Source organism: Heteronotia binoei, chromosome 12 (genome assembly GCF_032191835.1).
Source record: "Heteronotia binoei isolate CCM8104 ecotype False Entrance Well chromosome 12, APGP_CSIRO_Hbin_v1, whole genome shotgun sequence".
In the NCBI taxonomy this organism is placed as follows: domain Eukaryota; kingdom Metazoa; phylum Chordata; class Lepidosauria; order Squamata; family Gekkonidae; genus Heteronotia; species Heteronotia binoei.
In genome coordinates this window covers 31,323,621-31,348,854 of record NC_083234.1, presented here as the reverse complement: position 1 = coordinate 31,348,854, position 25,234 = coordinate 31,323,621, and the positions used below count along the sequence as shown (strand labels likewise).

The 25,234-nt window shown below is 45.6% G+C and overlaps 1 protein-coding gene across 2 annotated transcripts in view; it reads left to right on the top strand.

The window, feature by feature from the left end:
* Positions 1 to 369: 369 nt before the first annotated feature.
* RNF122 (ring finger protein 122) overlaps positions 370 to 25,234 on the top strand; it is a 45,574-nt gene continuing 20,709 nt past the window's right edge. The window contains exons 1-2 of one of the 2 annotated variants that reach the window (XM_060251728.1): positions 370 to 718; positions 24,200 to 24,356. In XM_060251728.1, the coding sequence (XP_060107711.1) occupies positions 694 to 718; positions 24,200 to 24,356 (182 nt within the window). In that variant the 5' untranslated portion in view covers positions 370 to 693. The remainder of the gene's footprint in view (positions 719 to 24,199; positions 24,357 to 25,234) is intronic. The other variant, XM_060251727.1, reaches the window with a different exon arrangement.

Here is a 25,234-nt window from a genome sequence, read left to right as displayed (position 1 = left end):
TGATTCCAGGAGATCTTTATGCCCCACCTAAAATTTGGCAACACTCACTCCGCAAGGGTTATCTGCAATCCTAAATACAGTTACCCTCTCCTCAAGTCCTTTTAAACCAATGGGTGTAGGGAAGTGCGTTTAGGATCGCACTGTCAGCCGGCAAACTTTTCCCAGGCAAAAACTCTTCTCCCGCTAACTTCAGTTCTTTCTCCGAGTTCTTAAGCCTCAACAAAGCCAACTGGCTGCAACGCCTTTGGCCGGAGTCCCGCTCCGAAGAGACAGCCTATCCCCACGCGGCTCTTGTTAACAAAACCAAAAAAAAAAAAAAGTGGACATCAGCTCCTGCTATCCAGGGCCACGATTGGCTAGCTCGGAGGGGCGGGGCCGATTTGCACAGAGTCAGTTTCCAAAGCCACATTCGAATGTCTCCGCCAGTAACAATCCCATCGACGGGCAGGCGGTGGCGAGGAATTGCCGAGCAGCCTCGGAGAACTGGAGCGCGGCTCCTCTCCAGCCTTCCTCGGAAGTTTCCTTTGTTGTTCATTCGGAGACCCTCCCTTTTTTTTTTTTGCTCGCCTTGATGCTGCTGCTGAGGGGGGAAGCGGAGTCTCCGGGGATCCGCTAGAGCCGCGCGGGGGCCGAGAGGGGAGCGCGTTTCCGCCGCATCTCGATTCTTTGCAAGAAGCTGCGCTGGGGACTCTGATGCACCCGTTCCAGTGGTGTAACGGTAAGCGACAGTGGTGGCCAGATGGGGACCGTGCGGGCAGGAGACGCCTCTTTCGCTTCCCCCTTGTCCCGCTCCGACGCCTGCCAACCCCCGAAGCGCAGGTCTGGGGGACCAAGTTCATGGTCCGCCCCTGGGATGGCGAAGCAAAAGGCGAATTTCTGCACACACACACACACACACACACAAAACAGCGTTTGCAAGCTAATGTTTCCCGGATTGCTTTGAAGGAGCTGTCGATCGGGGGCGGGGAGACGGATTCCTCCGCGCGAGGTCGGGCTCTCCTGCCTTTGTTTCCACTTTCTGTCTCTTGTTTGCAAACAGCACCTTCTTGTGGTCCGAGATCGAGAGCACTGGCGAGCCCCCCGTGCTCTCGCTTTTCCGCCCCGCCTGAAACAGGACTCCCCTTCGCATATATGGGGCATGCATCTAATTCCGGAGATGCTTTGCTTTGGCTGTCAGGCTTTTTTACCCCTTTCTTGCAGCCATAATTCTTATCTTTTTAAAAAAAAAAAAAAATCTCCGTATAATTAAATAGCTGGATATTCCATGCACGTCAGCTCTGCCTAGTCCTGCACAGTTAATACAGTGATGACCCCGTTTCGGTCCAGCGTGGAAAAATTACTGAAGTTCTAAGAATGGATGCTTTCCTTCTGGTTGCCTCTAAAAGTTTTCTTCCCCACTCAATTCATATTCTTGCATGGGGGACATTGGAAGGGGGGGGAGAGAAGAATGAATGTTTTGCTCCCCCCCCCCGGAGGGGCGCGTTGTGGAGAAGTAAATCCTCCGGGCGGGGGGGGGGGGTACGGTTTAATAGCCTCAAAGGTTTTTACTTTAAAAATCAGCCCTCTTGTAAGCATTTGGTCTGGCGAGGTTCCTTTCCGACGGCCTAGCAGATGGTGACTTGCTTTTTTGTGTGTGAAGGGCTGGCGCTTAATTAAAAGGAAGCAGCGCTCTTGCTCGGGATGAGCCCGAATTAATGACGTCCAGGCGCCTTTTGTTCAGACGGTTCTTTATTCTGCTCGCCTTCGTCGCCGCCGCCTCCTCCACCACCCCCCGCATTGGCCAGCTCGAGTTTCTTGAAATTTAACTAACCCCGCAGCCGCTGGGCCATGTGCCCCGAAGACAATGGCAGAGGGGTGGGGGGAGAGTGGGTTTATTTGGTGTGCGCCCACAGACCGGGAGGAATCGAAGCCGACCGCGAAATTCACCTCCGGTGCCTAGCTTGGCTGTTTCTTTTTATAGCTCTTCTCTCTCTCTCACCCCCCCCCCCCGCCCGCCCTGTGTTTTCACGTGGATTGGAGCAGCGGATCGGGGGGGGGGGAGAAAGAAAGATCCAGCTCTTTGCAGAGTCTTATTAAGCCCCTCCCAAGGAGTTTGAACATCTTCAGCGTCAGAGCTGTGGCTGCAAGAAGCGGCCTGAACAGCGCAGTCCTCAACAGTTTACAGCCGCTTGACTTGCATTACAGCCAACTGTTTAGGATTGCCTAGCCAGTTACTTTTTTTAAAAAGCTCTGCAGCCTTGGTTCATACTCAGATGTAATTCCCCTTTTATTCAGAGGGTCTTATTCCCCAAAAAAAGTGTTTTTAGGATTGCAGCGTTAATCTGGTAGAAGATCATTGAAAGGAGTGGTTCCCCTCCCCCCCATGACCTGACAATGTGTGAGTCGTTCCAGAGACACGCAGGATGGAACCTGGGACTTTCCCCATGGAAAAGGCTTGTCCTCTTCTACTGCAATTAGACCACTTGCAAAAATGTTGGCTGGAGAGAGAAAAATAGCATAACTTGAACCTGCACCAGAGATCTGTCCCTTAATGTAGCCACAAGAGCAACCAGCTAGCCAAAACCTAATGCACGAAGGCCTCCTCCCCTCCATCTGTCAGGACATCTGCTGGTGCTGTTACAATGAAAAGTACTCTTGTGGCACTTTGAAAACCAACAGATCTACTGTGGGAGAAACATTTGTGGGTCAGAAGTTCCCTCCACCATTGGAGGCATGGCGTACACCGATGACAAATTTTTTAAAAGTGGTGTTTTTAAGGCCATCAAACCGTGCCATCATAAATCTGATCACCTTTAAAATGTCACGATTTCTTTTTGTTATGTTACTGTAACAAACACTCTGGAAAGAACTAGTAATATGAGCCAATCAGAGTGGTTTGACACAAGAGTGGGAAGTCTGATAATTTCAGCTGAACTCAGAAGCAGCAAAGCTCCCCATGAATTATTCAACACCCATTTCTGCTGGAGACTCTCTCCAAAAATGAGGCTTCATGGCTGCAACTTTAAAAGTCCCAGAGGAAAGCAAATTAGCTGCCCCAACCCTTTCGAACTGGATGTACACTGCCCTGAGCCCTGTTCCACAGGGGAGGGAAGTCTAAGTCTCAGTTGATAAAATAATAATAATATGCATTGAAGTAAATTTCTTGCCTTAGAATACAGAAGCAAAGATAGGCCAGAGAAGAGTATATATGGTGCATTTACCATGCCAGTGTTGAGCTGAATTCCCATCCACTGACTCACTAGGCAGGCTGAAGCAAGCTGATATGTTCTAATCTCTTTTCCTCACCTGCAAAACAGGAGTATGGATGATCTACCTTGCAGGGTTGTTCTAAGTGAAGCAAGCCATGGCTTAATTTAAGTTGACTGATCAAAGCCACCAAGTAATACACCGTCTTACAGTTTGCAAAAATATATTACAAGGATTGTGTACAACACATAATAAAAAGTACAATATTGATAGAGGTCAGCGGTGCTAAGGCCTCTTAGCAAGTAACAGAAACGCCAAACAGCATGGCTTAATTAACTTTAAGCAGCATGGCTTAATTTAAGGCAAGGATGAAGATCAGTCTAAATATGGATTGTGTCCATCTGAGGATGCAGTGCATGAGTACCTCTGAGCATGTGCAGCATGCTTAGTTTGCTTTCAAAACCTGTTACACTGTCTCAGGTATCTGAGGTTATATTCTTTTTTTTTTCAGGTGCCGCTGCCTGCCTGTGTTAGAAACTAAGCATGCAATTAATAATTCCAAGCAGGACTTTTTTGTAGCAGGAACTCCTTTGCATATTAGGCCACACACCCCTGATGTAGCCAATCCTCCAAGAGCTTACAGTAGGCCCTGTAAGCTCTTGGAGATTTGGCTACATCAGGGGTTTGGGCCTAGTATGCAAAGGAGTTCCTGCTACAAAAAAAAATTCAAGGTAAACTGTGGTGAGGTAACTGACCTTTCCAGAGGAGTTTAGTCCTCCAACTAGGGAAACTACTTAAACTTTTACAGTGTGGCACCATGAAGGCTGGCACAAGCATCTTCCTGATTTAGGCTTTTATGGATTAGAGATTGCTCTTCATCTGGTGCTTGAAGTGTGCTCATATTGGCAAATATTTTACACACAGAACAAAAAGCAGTTGCTTCCCACACTTCGATGCCCGTGTACATGTATCTGCCAGCTGAAGACACAATTCACACATTCTCATCCATGAAACTTTTGCCACAGTAGATTGGTTTGCCTTTATGGTGCCCCAAGGCCATCTCTGTGTGTTTGCAACAAACCTGTGTGATTTTCCCCTCTGCAGTTGTTTTCCCGACCTGAGTGCTTTTGTGTTTCTGCTGCCACTGGCATGTGACTCCAGACAGCTTGTCACAGTTTTTGTGAAGCAAAGGTTGCTTTGGGACAGATGCTCAGCAATGGCATCGCACCAGGCCCAGTCAGACAAAGGCACAGCTTAGAGTGACCCAAGATTTATTTTAGGTGCTAAGCTGTTCAAATTCCAGTTATCTGTTCAACCTGCTGCCTTCTGCACCTCCAAACTGGAAAAAGAACTGTGAACCAACTTTGGCATAAGCATTGCTGATTCTCTGGAGAACAATCACAATCTACCTGTTGTTCACTTTCACAAAACCCCAGTTGCAGCAGCTGCTCACCCATCACATACGCTCCCCAGTTGTCTTTCAGTTTCTCTCTGATCAGTGGCTTATCCATAGCACCTATCGTAATTAGTTGACTCTCCAGGCGAGTAATTAGCATCCTTGAAGCAAAGTTGTTCCACTGGCTACATAGGAGAGAGAAAACCAGTGTAAATAATTTCAGGAGTTGGCCGGGAGGCGGGGGGGTTCATAAGGGGACTTCCGGATCTTGCAGCACTTTTACCTCCCTCCCCACTGCACCCCTACATTTCCTTTCTTCTAATTTCTTTCTTTAATAAGGAGCTTCCAGGCTCCATGTTCTGTAGTGGTTAGAGTATCTGCTAGAGGTTGGGGACATCTGGGTTGAGAGCTACAGGCAGCCTTGTCCTCCCACCCTGCCATAAGGCTCACTGGTCTTGGATCGATCACTTTCTTATCATAGCCTACTTTGCAGAGTGGTTATGAGGATGGAATGGGAGGGGCATGTCTGCTGCCCTGAGCCACTTGGAGAAAGGACAAAATATCACAGCAGCACTAAGGCATGCAGTAGGGGTGCCACTTTTAATGTGTTGAGGCTCCTGTACATGAAAACAGCCACATGGTAAACAAAAACTCAGTAGGTGAAGCTTTTCCCATCATGGTACTTGCATGCCAGGAAAAGCTTCAATTACTTGTCCAGGCAGTTGTTCAAAAGATGAGAGACTTGCCAGGGGGGAAAAAATTGGCCACTTTAAACATGTCCCATTTCCTTATGATCTACAGACAGCCTTGGCTTCCCTAAATGGGACTGAACTTTTTACCTTTACAATGGCTGTAGTTTCTGTCTATCTGTTACTTAGTTGAGAAAGCTGGATTTGACATGCTCGGAAGTTGGAAGCTCCTAGAATCTGTGGATTTTGTTTTGTTTTTATCTGCTGTTACTTGGTAAGCCTAACAGAGGTTGTATCTATTGAGGGGTTTTGCTTCATGACCAGACTTGTGAATACTCTGGTACCCGGCTCGCTAAGATGCTGTCCTGTATCGAGAATTAGTAGGAAACCTGCATAGGCTGTGTTCAGATATCCTATGAGTTTATGAACCGTGGTTTGATCAAATCCTGGTTTAGGTGGGGCATCTGAGTACAGATGGTCCAGTTTGCTAGTTGGTTGGTACTAAACTGGGATTTCAAACTCAGGTTGTAGCCTCAGTTTCTCATTGCTGTGAGGTCTGAATTTATGAACTGCAGTTTGAGTGCTAACACCTTTTCAGCCACCTGCTTGCAGGGATGGGAAGATATCCTCCTGGCTGGGAGATGGTGAAAAGTTCAGAAGCAGACTAATTGGAGGATAAAACAGACTCCTCATGGGCTACCCAGAGTGTATTGCACAAATAACGTTTTATCATAATGCCTAAACAGAACCTTACAGTGGTTAGAATCGTCATTGTGATAGAATGGAAAGGGAATGCCACTTCCCTTTGGGCACTTGTGAATGGTAGGATTGTGATCCATTTGTTTTTTCTTACACTTGGATGTGATGCATTTTCATGCATCACATCCAAGCTGTTTCAAGAAAGATGGCAACCTTTTATCGCTTTGGGGGGAACAGCTTTAAGCTAGATTGTAACAATGTCATATCCTCTCTGTTTTGTGTAATCCAGACAACAAAACTAAAATGTGTACTTCCCGCCTCTCGCTTCACCACCTCAGGGCTCCACCGACTTTGTGAAAGTTTTCTGGAAGGCAACGATTGCAGGCCAGATATGCTTTGTGAATCCCTGCCCAGCCCCCCACCAAAAGACTCGTGACTCCACTAGATAAAACCCGTCATGTGTTTTATCACTAAAGAGCTCTGAATGAAGAATCAGAAGACACTAACGTGATGGCAGCCCCATGGGCACGACCTTGGCCCGTGGTCAGATCAAGAGCACAGCTTGCCGTCTGCAGAATAGAATGGGAGGGTTTTATCGTTTTGTGCTGAGCAAGCTCATGGCTGGCTGGCAGCTGAAAGCGCAACTGTAATGGAGTGTCAGATGAAAGTTTAATTGAATATCAACAAGTGCCCTGTGAAATCATCAAAAATCCATTTAGCCCAGCATCCTAATGATCACAGATGCCCCTAAGAAGTGTACAGACAAGACAAAAGGGGATTAATCTTCCCACAAGAACCTAAAAGGTACCCTGCTGGATCAGGCCAGTGGTCTCTGTAGTCCAGCATCCTGCTTTGCACAGTTGCCCTTGAAGATGAACGAACAAGGCATAGAGGCTAATTCTCCCTAGTGCTGGTATTGAAGTTTCCTGCCTGTAGATATAGAGGTTCCCTTAGTTATAGCTGCTAGCCACTGATGCATGAAACTATTCTCCTTGAGTTTGTCTAATCCCCTTCTAAAGCATTCTATGCCAGTAGCCATTTCTATATCACACCATGTTTTGCTGCCCCAGCAACTAGTCATCAGTGATGAGGACCACTGCTGAGCATGAAGGGTTGCCTTGAGCCAGCATGACTAAAAGCCATAGACAGGCCTATCCTCCATGAGTTCATCTAGTCCCCTTTTTAAAAGTCATCCATAACCCTTTTCATAAGTTACATGAACATGTTTGCTGTATGTGCATGGACACTGTGTATATATGCCTTGATGTGTTCAGTACTGTGTGGTGCAGTGGTTAAAATCTCAGACTTATGATGTGGGCCGCCCAGGTTCAAATCCCCATTTTGCCATGAAAGTTTGTTGGGGGGCTTGGAATCAGTCATTGACTGAGAGCCATTTTGGTGTAGTGGTTAAGTGTGCGGACTCTTATCTGAGAGAACAGGGTTTGATTCCCCACTCCTCCACTTGCAGCTGCTGGAATAGCCTTGGGTCAGCCATAGACCTTGCAAGAGTTGTCCTTGAAAGGGCAGGTTCTGTGAGAGCTCTCTCAACCCCACCTACCTCACAGGGTGTCTGTTGTGGGGGAGGAAGATAAAGGAAACTGTAAGCAGCTCTGAGACTGATTCAGAGAGGAGGACAAGATATAAATCTATGGTCTTCTTCTTCTTGATTCGCCTCCTAACCTCTCTGTTTGCGTGAGGATAAAATGGAGAAGTGAATGATGGAAGCCTCTTTGGATAGATACTCTTGGATATGGTTGCCAAATTCCAGGTGGGGCCTGAAGATCGCTCAGTATTACAACTCATCTCCAGATGACAGAGATCAGTTCCCCTGGTGAAAATGACTGCTTGGAAGGTTGGAATCTATGACATTGTACACTGCTGAGGTCCCCACCCTCCCCAGGTTCCACTCCCAAAATCTCCAGGTACTTCTCAACCCAGAGCTGGCAACCCTACCCATGGGAGAGAAAAGTGGCGTATAAATGTCTGCATAAAAAATCTGCCTCCTGTGAAGCTCTCCTAATTTCCACCAGTCACCCAGTGGCTAAAGGCAAAGCCATCCTGCCAGGAAAAACCCAGTTGGCAGTCCTGGCTAGCTTGAATTTCTTACATGCAAATAGTTATGAAGAGGTTTGGCAAGCTGTTGATTCATTATGTGCCTGCATGAAGTTCCCTGTTCTTTTCCTCTCTTCCCACCCACCCACCCCCCCCCCCCCAGCAGTTCCTTATTGATTTATGTCAAACACAGACAATATCTAGGTCACAGCACTACACAATGAAGTGAATTTCTTTCTTCTGTTGTTTTTGTTGCCAGAAACTGGGCAGGCTTTTTTTTCTTCCTCTCCGCAGGTCTTTCCTTGTTGGAGAAGAATAGCACTTCACTTAGAACAGAGCCTCTAGCTTGTTCACGAACAAACCAAGGCAGCTTCAAGCCATTGAGTCCACTTTCATCTCTGATGTTCTGTCTTTTTCTTCACTTTTGCAGGACAAGGGCAAAAAAAGCAAGTCTTTCCTGCCGGTTTGTGTTGGAACTGGCAAAAGCTTGCTTGCACTGTCTTTCATCCAGATAATTCCATGGTGACTGGTGTGAAATTAACCATCTCGACCCACAATAAATCTTGGTTAACTACAGGCCTTTTTGTTGGCTCTCAGATGCCCATTGTGAATCCTTGCATGCTGTAAGGGACCAACGACACAGTCTCTTCATTGGTCATATTTCCGCACAGGAAAGCAAAGCCTCTATTTTCTGATTGGCTGACCAGCACATGAAGCAACTTTTGTACAAAAGCTTGCAATGCCCACCCATTTCATTTTTCCCCTAGGTCTTAAGCTCAAAGCATTGACCATGCCATTTCTTTAATGAATGTCAATAAATCAAAAGTAGGTTTGCAACTTACAGACATGCATCTGAACACCACCTGAACAGCATACTCAAGATTGCTACAGCACAGACATTGTCTCCAAATTTTGATGCAATAATTCAGAGCAAGAGGTGTCAGATATCAGAAACTGTTAAATAAAATATTGCAATGGTGCTAATCTTTTAAGCATATTTTAAGTTTTTTGTTACAAAAATCGTTAATTGTGTTTGTCCATGTCCTTTATAAAGTTTATATCTGGGCTACCTGGCAATACATTTTATGACACACATGGCCTGGCCCAACAAGGTCTCATTTATGTCAGTTCTGGCCCTCATAACAAATGAGTTCGACACCCCTGGTTTAACCAGGGGGGGGGGGGAGTGGTCAACCCAAGGCCACTGAGTGAGCTTCCATGGCAGCCTGGGGAGTCAAACCCAGCTCTCCCAGATTCTAATCCACATGGTTTGTTATGTTACTGGAATATCACCATTTATAATGAGATTGGTGCGGAGAGGAGTAATCATGTAATCATTGTGACGTTTTCTCACTGTAACTAGCCCAAAACAAACTCTGTGTGTCAACCTATGAAGATACCTTTATACCAATACAAATCCCTGATCCCTCTAGCTTAGTATTTTCTGTGTTCTGACATGCATCAGATCCCCAAGGTTTTGCCCAGCACCTGATGCCTTCTAGCTAGAGATACCAGTGATTGAACCTGGGACCTTCTGCATGCAGAGCATGAGCTCTACCACTGAGCCATTGTTCCCTTCCCATCTGGAGCTTCTAAGCCAGACCTTGTCAGTTCTTGCTAGAAGCCACTCTCCAGGGTCTTTACAACACCTGCAACTTCAAAGTCATTAGTTGGAGATGTTGGGGATTTAACTAGGGGACATTCTGCATGGAAACTAGAGCTTTACCACTGAGCCATAATAGCTCTGCTTGGCTAGCAGCAGTTTAGTGTTGAATTACTATTGGCAAATTGACTAGTCATGTGATGTTGTTTCCCCTAGGAGTGTTGGGAATAGGCATGGCAGATAGTTTTCAAGTAGCCTGTCTTCCTGGTTGGTTGGTCTTCCTGGTTCTAAACAGCTAAATTGAAAAGCTGCCCCTCCCCCCACAAAGACAGCATTTTTTCATGGGATGTGCATGATAACCCTTAAAGTAATAGTAATGGAGTGGAGATAGAAGTAGGCCTCATTTTGGGCACGAGCTCAAAGGAGCAGAGCTCTGGAACTTCAAAAATTTATTGTGCTCTTCCCCCCCCCCCCCCCCCCCCCCCCAATACTTGCTTCTGGGCTCCGGTGTTAAACCCTCCTGTGAGAATTTTGCTGAACTCTTAAGATTTTGACAAACTTTCTGGTATTTTTCCCCACAAAAAAGGGGGAAATAACCAAAATGTATAAAGCAGACAGATGGAAATCTTCATCATGCCCCTGGGGCCACGTGGGAGAAAGTAATTTTAAAAGTATGATGGGAGTAAGGTTTTATTATGACAATTATAATTTAAGAAGCATTTTAAGGTAGATGCTGAGCTGATATAATTTTGTACACCTTCTGGTGATGTCACGGATGTGTGGCATATGCAAATGAGTTGTGCTAATGAGCTCCGGCACCTCTTTTTATAATAATAATAATAATAATAAATTTTATTTCTATCCCGCCCTCCCCACCTTAGCGGGCTCAGGGCGGCTAACAGCATATTACAAAACATACAGTGATATTATAAAAACATTTAAATCCAACAATATAAAACATCAACAATAAAACTACTAACATTAAAAACCAGTTCAATGATATAATTATTCTGCGGTGTGAATCTTCAGACCGCATTGGCGGCTCCTTAATTCTTGATCTTCCTAACAGTCCGGATGTGCCAGTTTAAAAAGGACGGTCTTGCAGGCCCTGCGGGCCTTCTACGAAGTGATCCCTGGATGGAAGTAATGTGACCTTTGTTAGTTTTGTTCACGGGGCTGGTGAAGGGAATAGCAGACAGGGCAGCTAATCCAGGAAGGCAGAGTTCTGCACTTTTAGTAGCTGTGTCACCAACCCACTTTTTGCAGATGACCCAGTTGCACTAGTCAGTTCATCCTAGAAAGGAATACCTCTTCTGACAGCTATAAGCACTTGAGGGAGACTGAAACTGCATTGGGCAATAACATGAGAATACAGTCATTTGGGACAAATTTCTGGATTTTCCAGCCTGGCTAACATTTGCTGGAATCATAAAATCATAGAGTTAGAAGGGACCTCTAGGGTCATCTAGTCCAACCCCCTGCACAATGCAGGAACTTTATGAATACCTTCCCCACACACATATATCCCCAGTGACCCCCTGCTCCATGCCCAGAAGATGGCAAAAACCTTCAGGATCCTTTGCCAAACTGGCCTGGAGAAAAATTGCCGGCTGACTGACCCCAAAGTGTCAATCGGTATTTCCCTGCGTGTGTAAGAAAGGGCCATGAGAATTAAGCACCTTTCATGATCTGCCCAATTCACAGAGTCAGCATTGCTGTCAGATGGCCATCTAGCCTCTGTTTAAAAACCTCCAGGGAAGGAGAACTAGCATTTGCTCATGGTTGGGGTGTTGGACATGGATTTGGGAGACCCAGGTTCAGGCTGCCGCTCTGACACAAAAGCTTGCTGGGTGACCATGGGTTGGTCAGCCTCCCTCAGAGGGTTGTTGTGAGGATAAAATGGAGGAGGGAAAAGTGTAACCCATTTGGGTCTCCGCTGTGGAGAAAGGTGGGGTATAAATAAAACAAATGGATTTGTTAATCTGCAGTAGAATAGTTAGATGGCTCCAGTAGCACCTCAGAGACCAATGTGATTTGGGGGATAGAAGCTTTTCAGAGTCAAAACTCCCTTTGTCAGATATGAGTAGGAACGGAACTCTCTTGCTGGACTGACTTTCTGTTTATATGGGGATTTTTTTTTTAATGCAAAGGAACATTCCAAGCTGGAATCTACCCCACCGGCTCTGAAATGGTATAGTCCATTCCAGTGTTCCCTCTAAGCTCCACAGTGTTGTGAGCAAAAATTGTACCTCATGAGTGAAAAAAGCTAGTAGCATTAAAGTTGTGAGTGAGTCTACAGTTGACTCTCCGCAGGTCTCAGATTTGCTCAGATTAGAATGCAAATTTGTTTTTGTTTTTTTTGAAGATTATTTCCATAACCTTGTAAAAATATAAAAATAAATTCTTTTAAACTATATTTTAAGAATAATTTAAAACATTATAAAACAGAATCAAGTCAAATTTTATTACAAAAAAAGTCCTCTATGGGGGTAGATCAGGCCTGCGGAGAACAGGTCTGCCCATGCCTTTGCACTATATTGGTAGACCTGGCCTTGGACTGTCATCCTGCACTGAGCCTTAGAAAACATTCCAGTACTTGGGAGGAGGGGGTCTTTTGCAGTCTACTTAATTTTTTACAGTGAAATGACAAGCTCCATTACAGGTCAAGTGTAACAGAGGTGGAACAATCACTGTCAGAACCCTGCCTAACCAAACAAACAGGAAGCTGCTTAAATGTTGTCAGCCTGCCCAAATGACTTATTTATTCAAATATTTATATCCCACTTTTCCCTGTGCTGTGAGGCAGCTTGCAAATTGTACTGAAAAGCATAATAGGGGTATGCCAAAAAAAAAAAATCTAAGTTTCCTAGCTCCATTATAGCCTTTGGGGATTGTTATAGTCAAAGGGTCCATAGGATATAATGGATAATCAGTCCGGAGGTGTATCTGCAATTGGGGGCAGTGGTTTTTGAGATAGAGGCACTAATTTGCAGCGCAGCTGTTGGTGTCTCTCCTAAAAAAACAAAAAAAAACCCCAAATTTCAAAAAGATTGAACCGGGGAGTCCGATTCTGTGGGCCCCAAGAGGAGGTGCCCCCATCCTCTATTGTTTCCAGTGGAGAGAGAAAATGCCTTCTAGTGGGCTGAGCTAAAAATCCCTGTGCTGCCAGCTAAAAATTTGTGCCCCAGCGCCCCCTAGGGCAGCTTAGAGGGAACTTTGGGGTTTGCTTACATTGTACTGCATACATGAACTTGGACCTCTGTAATAAATGAATGGGCAAGTGGTGTTGATAACGGTGTTTCTGTTATTTGCTCCATAGGAATAAAAGTTGGCTGCTGCTTTTTTTCATGGGGGTGAGGGAAAGCAAAGAGTGACGGTCAACCCCCTAACATGGCGGTGCACAATTTTACAGCAACAAACAACCTATTCCAAGACCAGATAGAAGAACTCCAGGTGCTCCCTTGGCAACTGGGCTTTGGAGTGCCCTGGGATTCCCAAGAGAGGCTGCCATTGTCGTCCCCTCCCACATCCCCTTTCCCCATCCTGGTGCTTTGGATAGGTTCTGTTTCCAGATAAACATCTGGCAGCCATAGAATATATCATAGCTTTACATAATATGTTACATCACGTATACATCTTTATCAATTGGTGATGCCTCAGAGATTGTGTCCTGGGGAACTGATTGTATACATGGTGCTGTTTCGTTATTACTGGTGATACAAAAGCACTCCTGGCTCCAGAAACCAATTTACAGCACAGTTCTCATTGCTGAATCGCTTCCTAATAACTGCTCGGGTCTATCTTGACTCACACCAGCATCAGTCAGCTGGGCTTCCTGATTCTTGCTTCTATCCTGCGAGCTGTGATACCACTGAAGGGAATTTTCCATCCCAGCATAAAATGGGTGAGACTCAACTAACAGTATTGCTTATAGTCTGCTTCTCACAATTGTTTCCAAGGAAAGTGAGAGAAGACGTTGGATTGTTTGTAGTGCTGGACAAATTCCCCTGGGCTCAGTTGAAAAATTGGGCTTAACTCACTAGGTTATTTTCCTGGAGAGAAGAAAATCAGAAAATAGCTCTTTTTAAAAACTCAGTTCAGACCTGCTTCAGTTCCCTATAAATCTGGGATGTAACAGGGCCAGAATCCCATCCTCCAAGCCTTACATAAGTCCCTCTGAGCCTCAAAGTGTCCTTGCCTTGCCGAGTTGCAAGGAAACTCCTTCTCACCCTACCTGGCACCTAAAACACAGCCATGGCAGTGTCCTAGGAATCTTGGGAAATGTAGTTTTTGGGCCCCTGGGATTCTGCCATAGTAGCCTTTTAAGCACAAGACTTGACTAATAGCAACAGCAGCAGCCAAGTGGGTGGAGGTGGGAGGGAGAGGAATTTTTCCCATGGCTCAGATTGCAGCCCAAACTTGAGACAAACTGTTAACATGCTTTTTGGATTGGAGGCATGTGTTTGGAGTCCCCACGTTTCATATGCCAAACCAGAGAATTACAGGCTTGGTCGTGATCTGTTTCTTTTAAAGCTGCCAGGCCTCCCAAAGTTTCCTTTTGAATTCCAAAGCTCTTAGACTAGAGGTTCATTTCATCCTTCCGCAAAAGGCCTGCGCTGAAGGGAGGGAGTAACCCCTGCTGAATTCAGTGACACTTATATGTGGAACATAGAATTGGACTTGAGCAGCTGCTAAAATGTTGCCATAAGCTGAGCTCTGAAGCTCACCGCTTTTCTTCCTGCAGGTCTTTCCTTTGAACTGATGAAGCAGGAAAGCCAAAGTGTATTGGTGTTGATAGCACAGCAGCACCTATACGCGATAATTCAGAGCAGGAAATGGGATGCCCATTGTGACACCCATGGATGAGTTTCCTGATGCTTGCTTGCTGCTTGAGCCTTAGGACTGAATGTCCAAGTGTCTCCAGTAGAACAAGAAGGGAGAACACATGGGGATCTACAGGTTGCTCCCAACCAGCTGTCTGATTAGCTACCTGTTGAGCTCAACTCAAGCAAGTAAATAACAGCCATGCACCCTCATGAAGACCTCTCCCTTCCTTGGATACTGGAACCAAACAGCCTTTCTTCCCCAAAGCAAGGCATGCGTCCCAGCTTTTCTCTGCTTCTTCAGTTCATGAGGCCTTGTCTAGCATTTGCAGGGAAGCAGTTGCCACTATCCTAGAACTGCACTTGGTTTGGAACCTTCCAGCATTCTGTGCTGGGCCCCATCCCTGGGGCAGCCATTTGAGGTGGAGCTCCCTGCCTGTTCAAAGAACTTGCAGGCTCAGCAAGATTGGAAGCTTTAGAAACTTTAGCTGAGTGTCTTGCATGCATTTTTGGGAAAATGTTCGTTGCTTTATAAATGTAGAAAGTGCTGTCAAGTCACAACAGACTTAGGACAACACCAGCAAGGGGTGTCAAAGCAAATGAGAACCAGAGGTGGTTTGCCATTGCCTTCTTGCGCAGAGCCTAGCTTGGTGGTCTCCCACTCAGGTACCAGTCCTTCCGAAGAGATCAGGCTATACCACACTGCCTTCCCTTCAGGCTGCTTTTGATGGAGGATCCATTCTATGAATCCAGCAAGGGGACTATGTGGTCTCTCTTGCTGTTTGGGGCTGTCCTGGGTTGGCCAGCATTATTGGCACCAAGGAGGAGGAAGTGACCAAGAATTCTTCCCCATGTTGTTCCAGTGACAGATGGTAGCCGGCAAAAGGGAAACACCTCTGAACACTGGTTCCTCTTATAGGGCTCTAGAGCTGTAGTTGGCATTTTGGCACTAATTCCACCTTCCTTGCTAGTTCTTACAGGCTGTGAGGACCAGCAGAGATCAGAGAGTATTGCTCCTCTGAATGGATGACTTCTTGGGGTTGATCAGTGCAGATGTTTTGGCAAGGAAGCACCTTTCGGCTTCCAAAAACGGCTGAAACAGGAAACCCTTCATGCTATCAAGGGCATCCCATTTGCTTCACCTCTATTTCTGGTTTGGCACTACAGTAGCTGCTTCAGATTCTGGAAAGGGGATATCTGGAAACTGTGATACCTGCCTCTAGGGGGATGGATATTTTTGGAATTGTGGCCTGGCCTTATGCCTCCTAAATACTACAGGAAAGCAGAAGCCATGACCTCTAGTGAGTGAGAGGCTGCCAATACTGGCCATTTTTCAAGGGCTAGACTTCAGGAAGTACTACTCTAGGTGATATAGTCTTTCCTTCTGCCCAGGTGATGGCCCTGTTCAGGTTTCAAGGAGAGCAGTGACATCAGTACCTTGTTAAAAGGTTCCCCTGTATTCTCTGCAGTATCCGCACAGATGGTTCAAGAGGGTAACCGTGCCACTTGACAGTCAGGGTAGTGTTGCAGTCAGATTGTCAGACAGAGACTAAATACTTGAAAATAAAGATTTCAGCAGGACAAAAGAACTGGGAATCCCACCCCTCTGCAACACAGGTGTCATCCTTCTGATCATCTGTATTGGAAGGTACGCGATGCAGCAATCTTGCTGAAGCTAAGCAGGCCTAGGTCTAGCTAGTTCCTGGATGGAATACCTCCTTGGAAAACAAGCTACGGTTGCTGCACATTCCTGGAGAACTGGTGGGGTGCAGTGGCCAGCATGCTGAGCTGTAATCTGGGAGATCTCAATTCAAATCCCTGTTCTGCCATGAAGCTCAGCGGGTGATCTTGGACCACTCACACCCTTTGTCTCAGCCTAACCTCCTGCTCAGGACTGTTGAACAGAGAGAATGAGGAAGGGAAACCAGTGTTTGAAAGAAGGGCATGATGAAAATAAACTAAATCGACTCTCACCAGCAGGGTGGGATCTTGAACTGAGGAATTGAAGAAAGGCTCCAACTTTCTGACATAAAACTGGGTTTGCTACGGGGAATCTGGTTTTTTGGCAGCATCCCCATGGCAAATGGATTTGTCCTCTCAAATGCATGACATTTGAAAGCTTACGGGAATGGTTCAGCAATTGAGAACAGAATACTTAGCAGCTACAGGTCTGAGTGCAGAACTGCTCCAGTCTACATGGGATTGCATTGTATCATTTCCCCACTTCTGTGCACATACACAAGCAATAGCAATCCACCAAACATGATTTTTTTGTTTTATGCCATCCCTTTTTTTCCAGTGGGGACCCAGACCAGTTTGTTTTGTTCTTCTGTCCTCTGTTTTATTCTCACAACCACTGCCCTGTGAGAAAAGTGAGGCCAAGAGTGAGCAACTGACTCAAGGTCACCTGTCGAGCTTCCATGGCAGAGTGGGGATTGGAGCCTGGGTCTCCCAAATCCTAGCTGAACACTCATTCCCCTGCAGAATGAAACTGAATTCTCTTGGAACAGAGTCAGTCTCCTTCTGAGTCAGTGGTACCCAGTTCAGGTTTGGTATTTTCTACCAAAGCAAGACTTGCACCGTTGCCTCGGCACAGCAGCTCTGTGCAAGTTGACCTTTCTTAAACGATCCTGCATCTAATGTAGTGGACTAGAGCCCTCAGAAGCTTCTTCAATAAACCTGTTAAATCTTTCAGGCGCTGTGAGACTCTTGCTTGTGTTTTCTCTACAGGAGAAAGAGCGCAGCTGGAATTTGATGGCAAATCGTCTTCATAAGCCTACTTGCAGTAGCAAAGACTCAAGACAGGCCTTGATTATTGGTGAGGGGGTGGGAGGACTGCATTCTAAGAAAGCTTCTGCTGACCTCGGTTTCCTTCCCTGATGTTGGATTCAGAAGTGCTGGTAGCTGGGAGAGGATATTTGAATACTATTTGCACCCAAACTGAGCTTCATTCCCCTCTCCTCTTGCACCAGAAGCAAAGGGATGCCTCATCCTCTGGGTTGGATATGAGATAGAGGGGGGAAATTAGCCTGGTAGAAACCTCCCCATGGGGCTCTTACTCAGCAGCTCCATCAGCCAGCAAGAGCACCCTAAGGAGACTTGTCATCCCGTTCTGTCAGGACCATTGTCCCATATCTGGGCATGTCCACGGAATCAGGAGACTGGTGGATCCTGGGTACATCTGCACTGCGGTCCAAGTACTCTCAGGATACTATGGTGGGCCTCCCTAAGATCATCTGACAGGGAAAGTCCTAGTATTGCCTGACCAAATCTAAACTGTGCTTGCTTTCCTTTGGCCATCAGTATCCTCACCACCCCCATCTGCCTGGGAGGGGCTATGGCTCAGTGGAAGATGTCCGGTTCAGCCCCCAGCGTCTCCAGCTAAAAGGACCAGATAGTAGGTGAGGTAAGACCCTGGAGAGCAGCTGCCAGTCTTGAGTAGACAAGGCTGACCTTTTGGGACCAGTGGTCTGATTCAGATTAAGGCATATGTGTATGTGGGGGCCTAGCACTTGCATGTTATCCTCTGCTACCAGGAAAGTTCCTCAGCCATGTAAGGTTGCCAGCTCTGGGTTGGGAAATTCCTAGAGATTTGTGAGGTGGAGCTTGAAGAAAGTAGAGCTTGAGGAGAAGAGAAAGCGGGATGCCATGCTTTAAAGTCCAACCTTCAAAGTAGCCATTTTCTCTGGAGGAACTTATCTCTGTAGTGTGGAGACCAGTTGTAATTCCAGAAGATCTCCAGCCACCCCTTGGAGACTGGCCAACTCTACATTTGAGGAAAGCATACCTGCACAGCCCTCACCACAGTGTTTTTGGGCAGAGGGGGTGTTCAGGGCCAGCCCTCACTATACATTTACACAGGGCTTTTGTTCTGGGGGAATGTGGCAGAACGGAGTTCCAGAACCTCTTTATGGAAACAAAATTCTCAAAGAAATATTTAAAAGTTCATGGGGACACCTGTATGTTTCTCCATCATTTCCCTCCAGAGAGTTCCAGCACTGCGTTTTCCAGAAAAAAAGCCCTGCACTCACGCAATACATTCTCTTTGCTTTCCGCACCTATATGTTCACATATATCCTAGAAAGCAATCCTCACGGTGGTATAGTGTTTGTGTGTGCACACAAGCATGCACATCTTTTGGGGGTCCAGTCCACACTGCCACCCACACAATAATCATCAACTTTGTTTGAACCCTCTGTACCAGCTGCTCACTGCCTTCTCCCAGGATTAAGTCCTTCCATAGGCGCATTTCTATTCTTTATATAATTAAGATACCAATTTCTCCTTGAAGTCTTTGTGGAAGAAGTGGGTTGCTTGGTGCTGAATGGCCGGTGCTCAGCAACTGCTAATAGAGAGAGAGGCTCGTTTCTGCCAGAGAATTGGACCCCTGCTCAGCCATTCTATTTTTTCCCTTAATATATTGTTTATGATTTCTGAATGGCTATTAATTGTCACTTGGGTTTGTTATTTTCCCCCCTCCACTTTCAAACAAGCTTTCCTGTAACCAACTCCAGCTGTTCCGATTCTCAGAGAAAACGGCAACATAACCTCTTGTTGTGGCGTGACGCTTTATATAGTGGATTTGATCATGTTTTAATCATTTTCTATTTTTGACTAGGAAACAGACGGCTGTTCCAGGCAAGCCATCTTTGTCTCTGCTGTAGCTTCTGGAGCTGATGAACAAGAACGAGCACTGCTGTGACTGGGTCTGCACCAGGGGCATGCATTCAGGTCTACCCAAGCTGAAAACATACCCGATAAATACCTTATTGGTATTTTTGGTGGGGTATATTTTGGCTTCCCGAATGAATCTGAGTTTTGTCGGGAAAACAAAAGTCCTGAGAAAATCCCAGATATATTCAAGGATTTGGGGTAGATCTGAAAACAGCAGAGAGATGGGAGCAGATTGCTCTGGCCTCTCAGGTGTTTGTTGAGCAGGCTTATGCAGTTCCTTTAAACTTTAAAGGGGAAGAAGAAGAAGAGGAGGAGGAGGAGCAGATTTATACCCCACCCTTCTCTCTGAATCAGAGACTCAGAGCTGCTTACAATTTCCAATATCTTCTCCCCCCCCCAACAGACACCCTGTGAGGTGGGTGGGACTGACTCTCACAGCAGCTGCCCTTTCAAGGACAACTCCTGCGATAGCTATGGCTAACCCAAGGCCATTCCAGCAGGTGCAAGTGGAGGAGTGGGGAATCAAACCCGGTTCTCACAGATAAGAGTCCGCACACTTAACCACTACACCAAACTGACACACCAGAAGTCTGCTGAAGGATCAGCCGGGATAATGGGGAGCGCTCACATCAGCCATGGCTGGTTTCTCTTGCAGACCAGCCAGGGCCGGCTTTGCCACTAGGCAAACTACATGATTGCCTAGGGTGCTGGTCTTCTGGGCACACCAAACTGAGCAGCTTCCGTGTGACTTCACACAATGCCTAGTTTTATAACGGAACTCAGTGCTACAAGGCATAGTGGTGGCCACTAGATTAGAAGTCTTTAAAAGGGAATCAACAGACAGGTCCCTTGTAGCATTTTGCCATGACTATGAAAAGAAGCTCCATGGTTGGTAGTAGTATACCTCTGCATACCAGTTTCTACATGGCAACAGCAGATAGAGACCTTGGCCTCTGTGCCTTGCTTGTAGGCCCTCTGAGTCATCAAACTGGCCACTGTGGGAAACAGGATGCCAACTAGATAATCTGCTGATCTGATCCAGCAGGGCTCCTCTTATGTATGTTACCCTGATTTTCTTGGAGAAAGGTCTCAATTAAAAAAAATAGACTGCTTTGGCCTTGTGCTCTGTTTTTGGACCTCTGGGGTAACTGGCCACTGTGTGAGGTGGGATACTAGAATGGATCCAGCAGAGTTTTTCTCAGACCACTGGTCTGATCCAGCAGAGTTTTTCTTATGTTAATACCTGAGCTTTCTACAGACCATCTTTTCCCTCACCAGCAGTCCAGTCAAAGATAAATAGAATTGTTGAATTTTGAATTCTTCATTTTTCAGACTGGTTGCACATTATGTTATACAATTGCATGAATGTTTCTGGTGCTTTAGGGGGTTTTTTTTTCTCATATAAGAAAAAAATGTTTAAATATGTTATGGTTATTTGAAGGCAGCTACAGTTGTTCTGTTCTGATCACACAATTTACCCACCTTCCTTTCATGATGGTAAAGCAGCTCCCTATTCTTGCTGCATCCCAGACCATCTGGTTTTGAGCCAAACAAGTTTGCCCTGGGCTTAGAATACATTCTTGCAGGAGCCTTTGATAGCCATCCTTTCCCTGAGACTCCAGGAGATGTGGGCCATTTGCTCTGATGGACTAGTCACGAATGGTTTGCTTTGGTTCCAGTCTTTTCTCTCTCTATCCCTCTTTGAATGAGCCCAAACAATCAGGGATCCCATTACAGAAATAATGTTGTCATAGCACCATGTTGTCAATCAGATGGTTCCAGCACAATATCAGATTGGTAAATGAACCCTTCCTCTTAGTTGTGGGGCAACAAGCTGCTGTGTTCCCTCCCAGTAAATCATTCCATGCTCTTTTGAGCCCATTCCTCCCCCACAAAAAAAAAAAACACTTAGGGGGGGGTGCCTTTTTGCAGTACAGAAGTGTGTACAAAATTCTGCTTCTGGTTTTGGATTGGCTGTAATGACCAAGCCAGTCATACTGCAGTCATGAAGAGTATGTCTCAGAGGTCACCTTGATCACCCATTCATTGTTTCAGGCAGGGCAGCGTTGGGAAGAGACAGAGGGAGTTAATGGCACTGCTGTACAGTTGCATTTTCAAGATCAAAGGCAGTGAACACAAGATACTGTACCTTCTTTGATTTCTTCAGGTGTTTGATCAGTCACCTATTCCACTGTTGACTTAGCTACATAACCTAATCAGTGTAGCATACGGAGGATTGAGTGCCAGAGTGCATAAGCACACATGTAGATGAAGAACGAATTTGCAAGAGTCAATATTGCAGGATTCTCTTTAGAGTGTTCACTTTGAAGCTGTCTCAGGAAGGATGGCCTTATTTGTCTGTTGGTGCAAATGGAACAGGAGTCTTAAAGTATCTAAAAGACCCAATAAGCTTTATGTGAAAGCTTATGTTGGAATAAAGCCTTGTTAGTCTTTAAGATGCCACAAGACTGCTGCTTATTTTTAACATAAAACAATTGTACCTTTAAACAATTGTTTAAAGGGATCGCTGTAGCAGCCTGCTAGCCCAGGCTAGCCCAATCTCATCAGAGCTTGGAAGCTAAGCTATGGTTAATAAATGGATGGGAGACCACAAAGGAAGACTGACATTCCTTTTCTGTCAGTTGAAGAGAAGTAACTGCTACTGTTTGCCTCATGAACCTGTCTCTCACAGTTTATTGTTTGCTTCACTGTTTGCTTTGTGGAAGCGTTGTTTGGGAGGAGGGGGGGAGAGAGACTGTCCCGGACTTCCTACAACGGGCCCTGAAGAGAGGCAGTAGTGATCAAGTAAGCCCTGAGGAAAACCTGTCAGCAGAGAACTGTCTCCCTCAGAGGTCAGTGGCTGTCTGGTGGAGTTCTCACCTGATGGGGCCAGTGGTGGGCAGGAGAGAGCAGAATCAGCCAGTGGCATGCCAGAGACAGAGTATGAGTCAATCCTGCATAGGCCACATCCAACCAATGAAAATCCTCAGATTTGCCGCCACAGTAGGGCTTTTATTTATTACTGATGATAATGATGATTCAAGAAGGTGATTTAATAAAGAGAACATGGGCTACTCTACTGTGTATAGCGTATATTATCTGTTTGCCATGTGTTATCTTGCTCTTCCTACATTCCTGGCATTGTTAATTTTTGACAAATATTTAAGCTTCATTCTCAGATTTCAGTTTGTCCTATGACTTAGCCTATCAGATGCATTATTCTGTCAATTGCACTAACTTACATCGCTTAGTCTGTCTTCGCTCTCAGTGAGAAAGGCAGACTGTAACAAATATAAATAAACATAAATTTAAACAATTTATATGCCTCCTTTCCATCCACTTGGGGTCCCCAAGGTGGTAAATGATCCAAACCATTAAAACAAGTTTCCTAGAAATAAAAATGGCAATTAAACAAAAGCACATAACAGGAAGGAGAGGCAGTGACGTAAGTTTGGGAAAGAGGATGACTGGCTGAAGGCCATCCAGCAAACTTCTGTGGAAGTCTGGGAACTGAAACCTCAGTGGTCTTAGTATGCTATAAACAAACCTTCAGAAATGAGAAAAGGGTCTGTCTAAGAGAGGGCAGGGCCTCTTCTCTGGTGGCCCAAACCCTAGGACTTTGGAGCTTATCATACTAGTGGGTGCCATCATCATTTAGGCCCCATGCAAAGATTGTCCTGTTCTTTGATACTTCAAACAGTAATGAAGAGTTATTTTCTGTGCTGCTCATCATATTCTCATGGCATATGGATGTGATTTTGTTGCTTCCAAATTATTATTCATTGGAGATTTTTAACATTGATTTGCTTGTATTTTATTTCACCTTCAAAAGGGACTAGACAAATTGAGGAGCAGTCTATCAATAGCAATGAAAGCTCAGAGGTGATGTGCCTTAGCATGTGGGAGACAACAGCAAGAGAAGGCTTTGGATCCTGCATGGTGTAGTGGTTAGAGTGTCTGACTAGGATCTGGGAGATTCAAGTTCGAATCCCCATTCTGCGGTGGAAGCTTGAGGAGTGATTCCCGGTCAGTCACTCTCACTCAACATAATCTTAACAGGGTAGTGGTTGTGAGGATAAAACAGAAGACGGGAGAACAATGTTGTGAGCTGTGTGAAATATGATCTGTTTAAATGCCCATGGTATAGGGAGGCTAGAGAGAAATGGATCAAACCACTTAAGTGCCAGCAAAATGAAATTTCCCCTAGATATTTTAATTACTACATTATTAATGGATTCCAAGCCAGCGAATATTCTTTTGTTAGCTGAATCCCTTGTTCAGGCCATTAGAGTTCAGGCAGCCTGTGACAAGACATCATCCCTAATATGGTATAGCCTGGTCTCTGTGGCTTGAATTCTTCTTTTCCTCCTCTTACTCCTATTTGGGATTGATTGATACAACTCAAGATCTGTAGGTCAGAGACAGGGTTGCCCGCTCTGGGTTGGGACATTACTGGAAAATTTGTGGGTGGAACCTGGGGAGGGAAGGGCATGGGAAGAGGCAGGACCTCAGTGGGGTATAATGCCATAGAGTCCGCCTCCAAAGCAGCCATTTTCTCCAGGGGAACTGATCTCTGTTGCATGGAGATCAGTTCTAATTTTAGGAGATCTCTAGGCCCCACCTGGAGGTTGGTAACCCTAGCAGAAGGGAAAGGGAGGGACGGAAAAGATGTTGCAAGCTGCTTTGGGTCACCAGTAAGGAGAAAAACAGGATATAAATGCCAAAATAAATAAATGGGCTTCTGGGAGCATTTGTTTAGCCACCATTGGAAATTTGATGGTGAGCTCTAAATGGACTCAATCTGATTGAGCAGGTCCATTCCTGTATGTTTATGTTCTTCATTCTTTATCAGTTTTGTTTACAAACCTTGAGGGCATTTATGTTGAAAGGCAGAATATAAATTCTTTAAATATGTCAACCAGTTCTGGCTATTCCTCAGTATATATACTAAATTATATTAGAATCGGAGGAGAAGAGATGGATGAAAATTTATTGCTGAGGTAAAGAACATCCTCCTCCTGTGTTCTGTCTGTCTTCAATCTGGTGATTTGTCTTCTGTCTCTTTCCTTGCTCCAAGGATGCTTCTGTGGTTTGGGGTTGATTTATACCAACAAATCCTGCACCATGCCTCCCATCACCTTCCAGGATTTACCACTGAACATCTACATGGTGATTTTCGGCACCGGCATCTTCGTTTTCGTCCTTAGCCTCATTTTTTGCTGCTACTTCATTAGGTGAGTCATAGTCTCCAGGGTCTTGTAAACACAGATGGTACAGCAGTGGAGAAACTCAGGAGAGGTGCACCTGGGTTTCTGGCTGCAGTTGACTCTGCTGATTCGTCTTGGCTGTAATATGGGATGAAAGATGATATGAACACATGAAATTGCCTTATACTGAATCAGACCCTCGGTCCATCAAAGTCAGTATTGTCTACTCAGACTGGCAGCGGCTCTCCAGGGTCTCAAGCTGCGGTTTTTCACGCCTACTTGCCTGGACCCTTTTTAGTTGGAAATGCCGGGGATTGAACCTGGGACCTTCTGCTTACCAAGCAGATGCTCTACCACTGAGCCACCGTCCCTCCCCTAAGGATGGAGGCTTCACATCATTCAAACCCAATTGGTGAATTAATCCTTCTTTCAGAGCCCGAGCTGAAATCAAATGGAGGCCAGTGGTTGGTTTGCCTAGAGGACTAGTTTGTCATGCCTTCTGGGATAGGCCATGGCTCAACTCTGTAGCATCTGCTTTGCATGCAGAAGGTCCCAGATTTAATCCCTGGCATCTCTAGTTAACAGGATCAGAAGTAGGTAGGGAATATTTAATTTTAAAAAACTGTTCCTGAGACTGTAGGGAACTCGCAGTGGTCAATAAGACACAGTATAACAGCGGTGGCCAAACTGTGGCTCAGGAACCAAATGTGGCTCTTTCATACATATTGGCCTGTAAGCTGCCCTGAGCCTGCGTTGGAGGGGAGGGCAAGGTATAAACTAAACAAATATTGTGTGGCTCTCAAAGCCCCCACTTCTCCAAGCCAAGTCAGCCAGTGGCTTGCAGAATGCATTTAAAGTTAAAGTTGCTCTCTGTCCCTTCTCCCTCCCCCCCTCCCGTCTGTTTT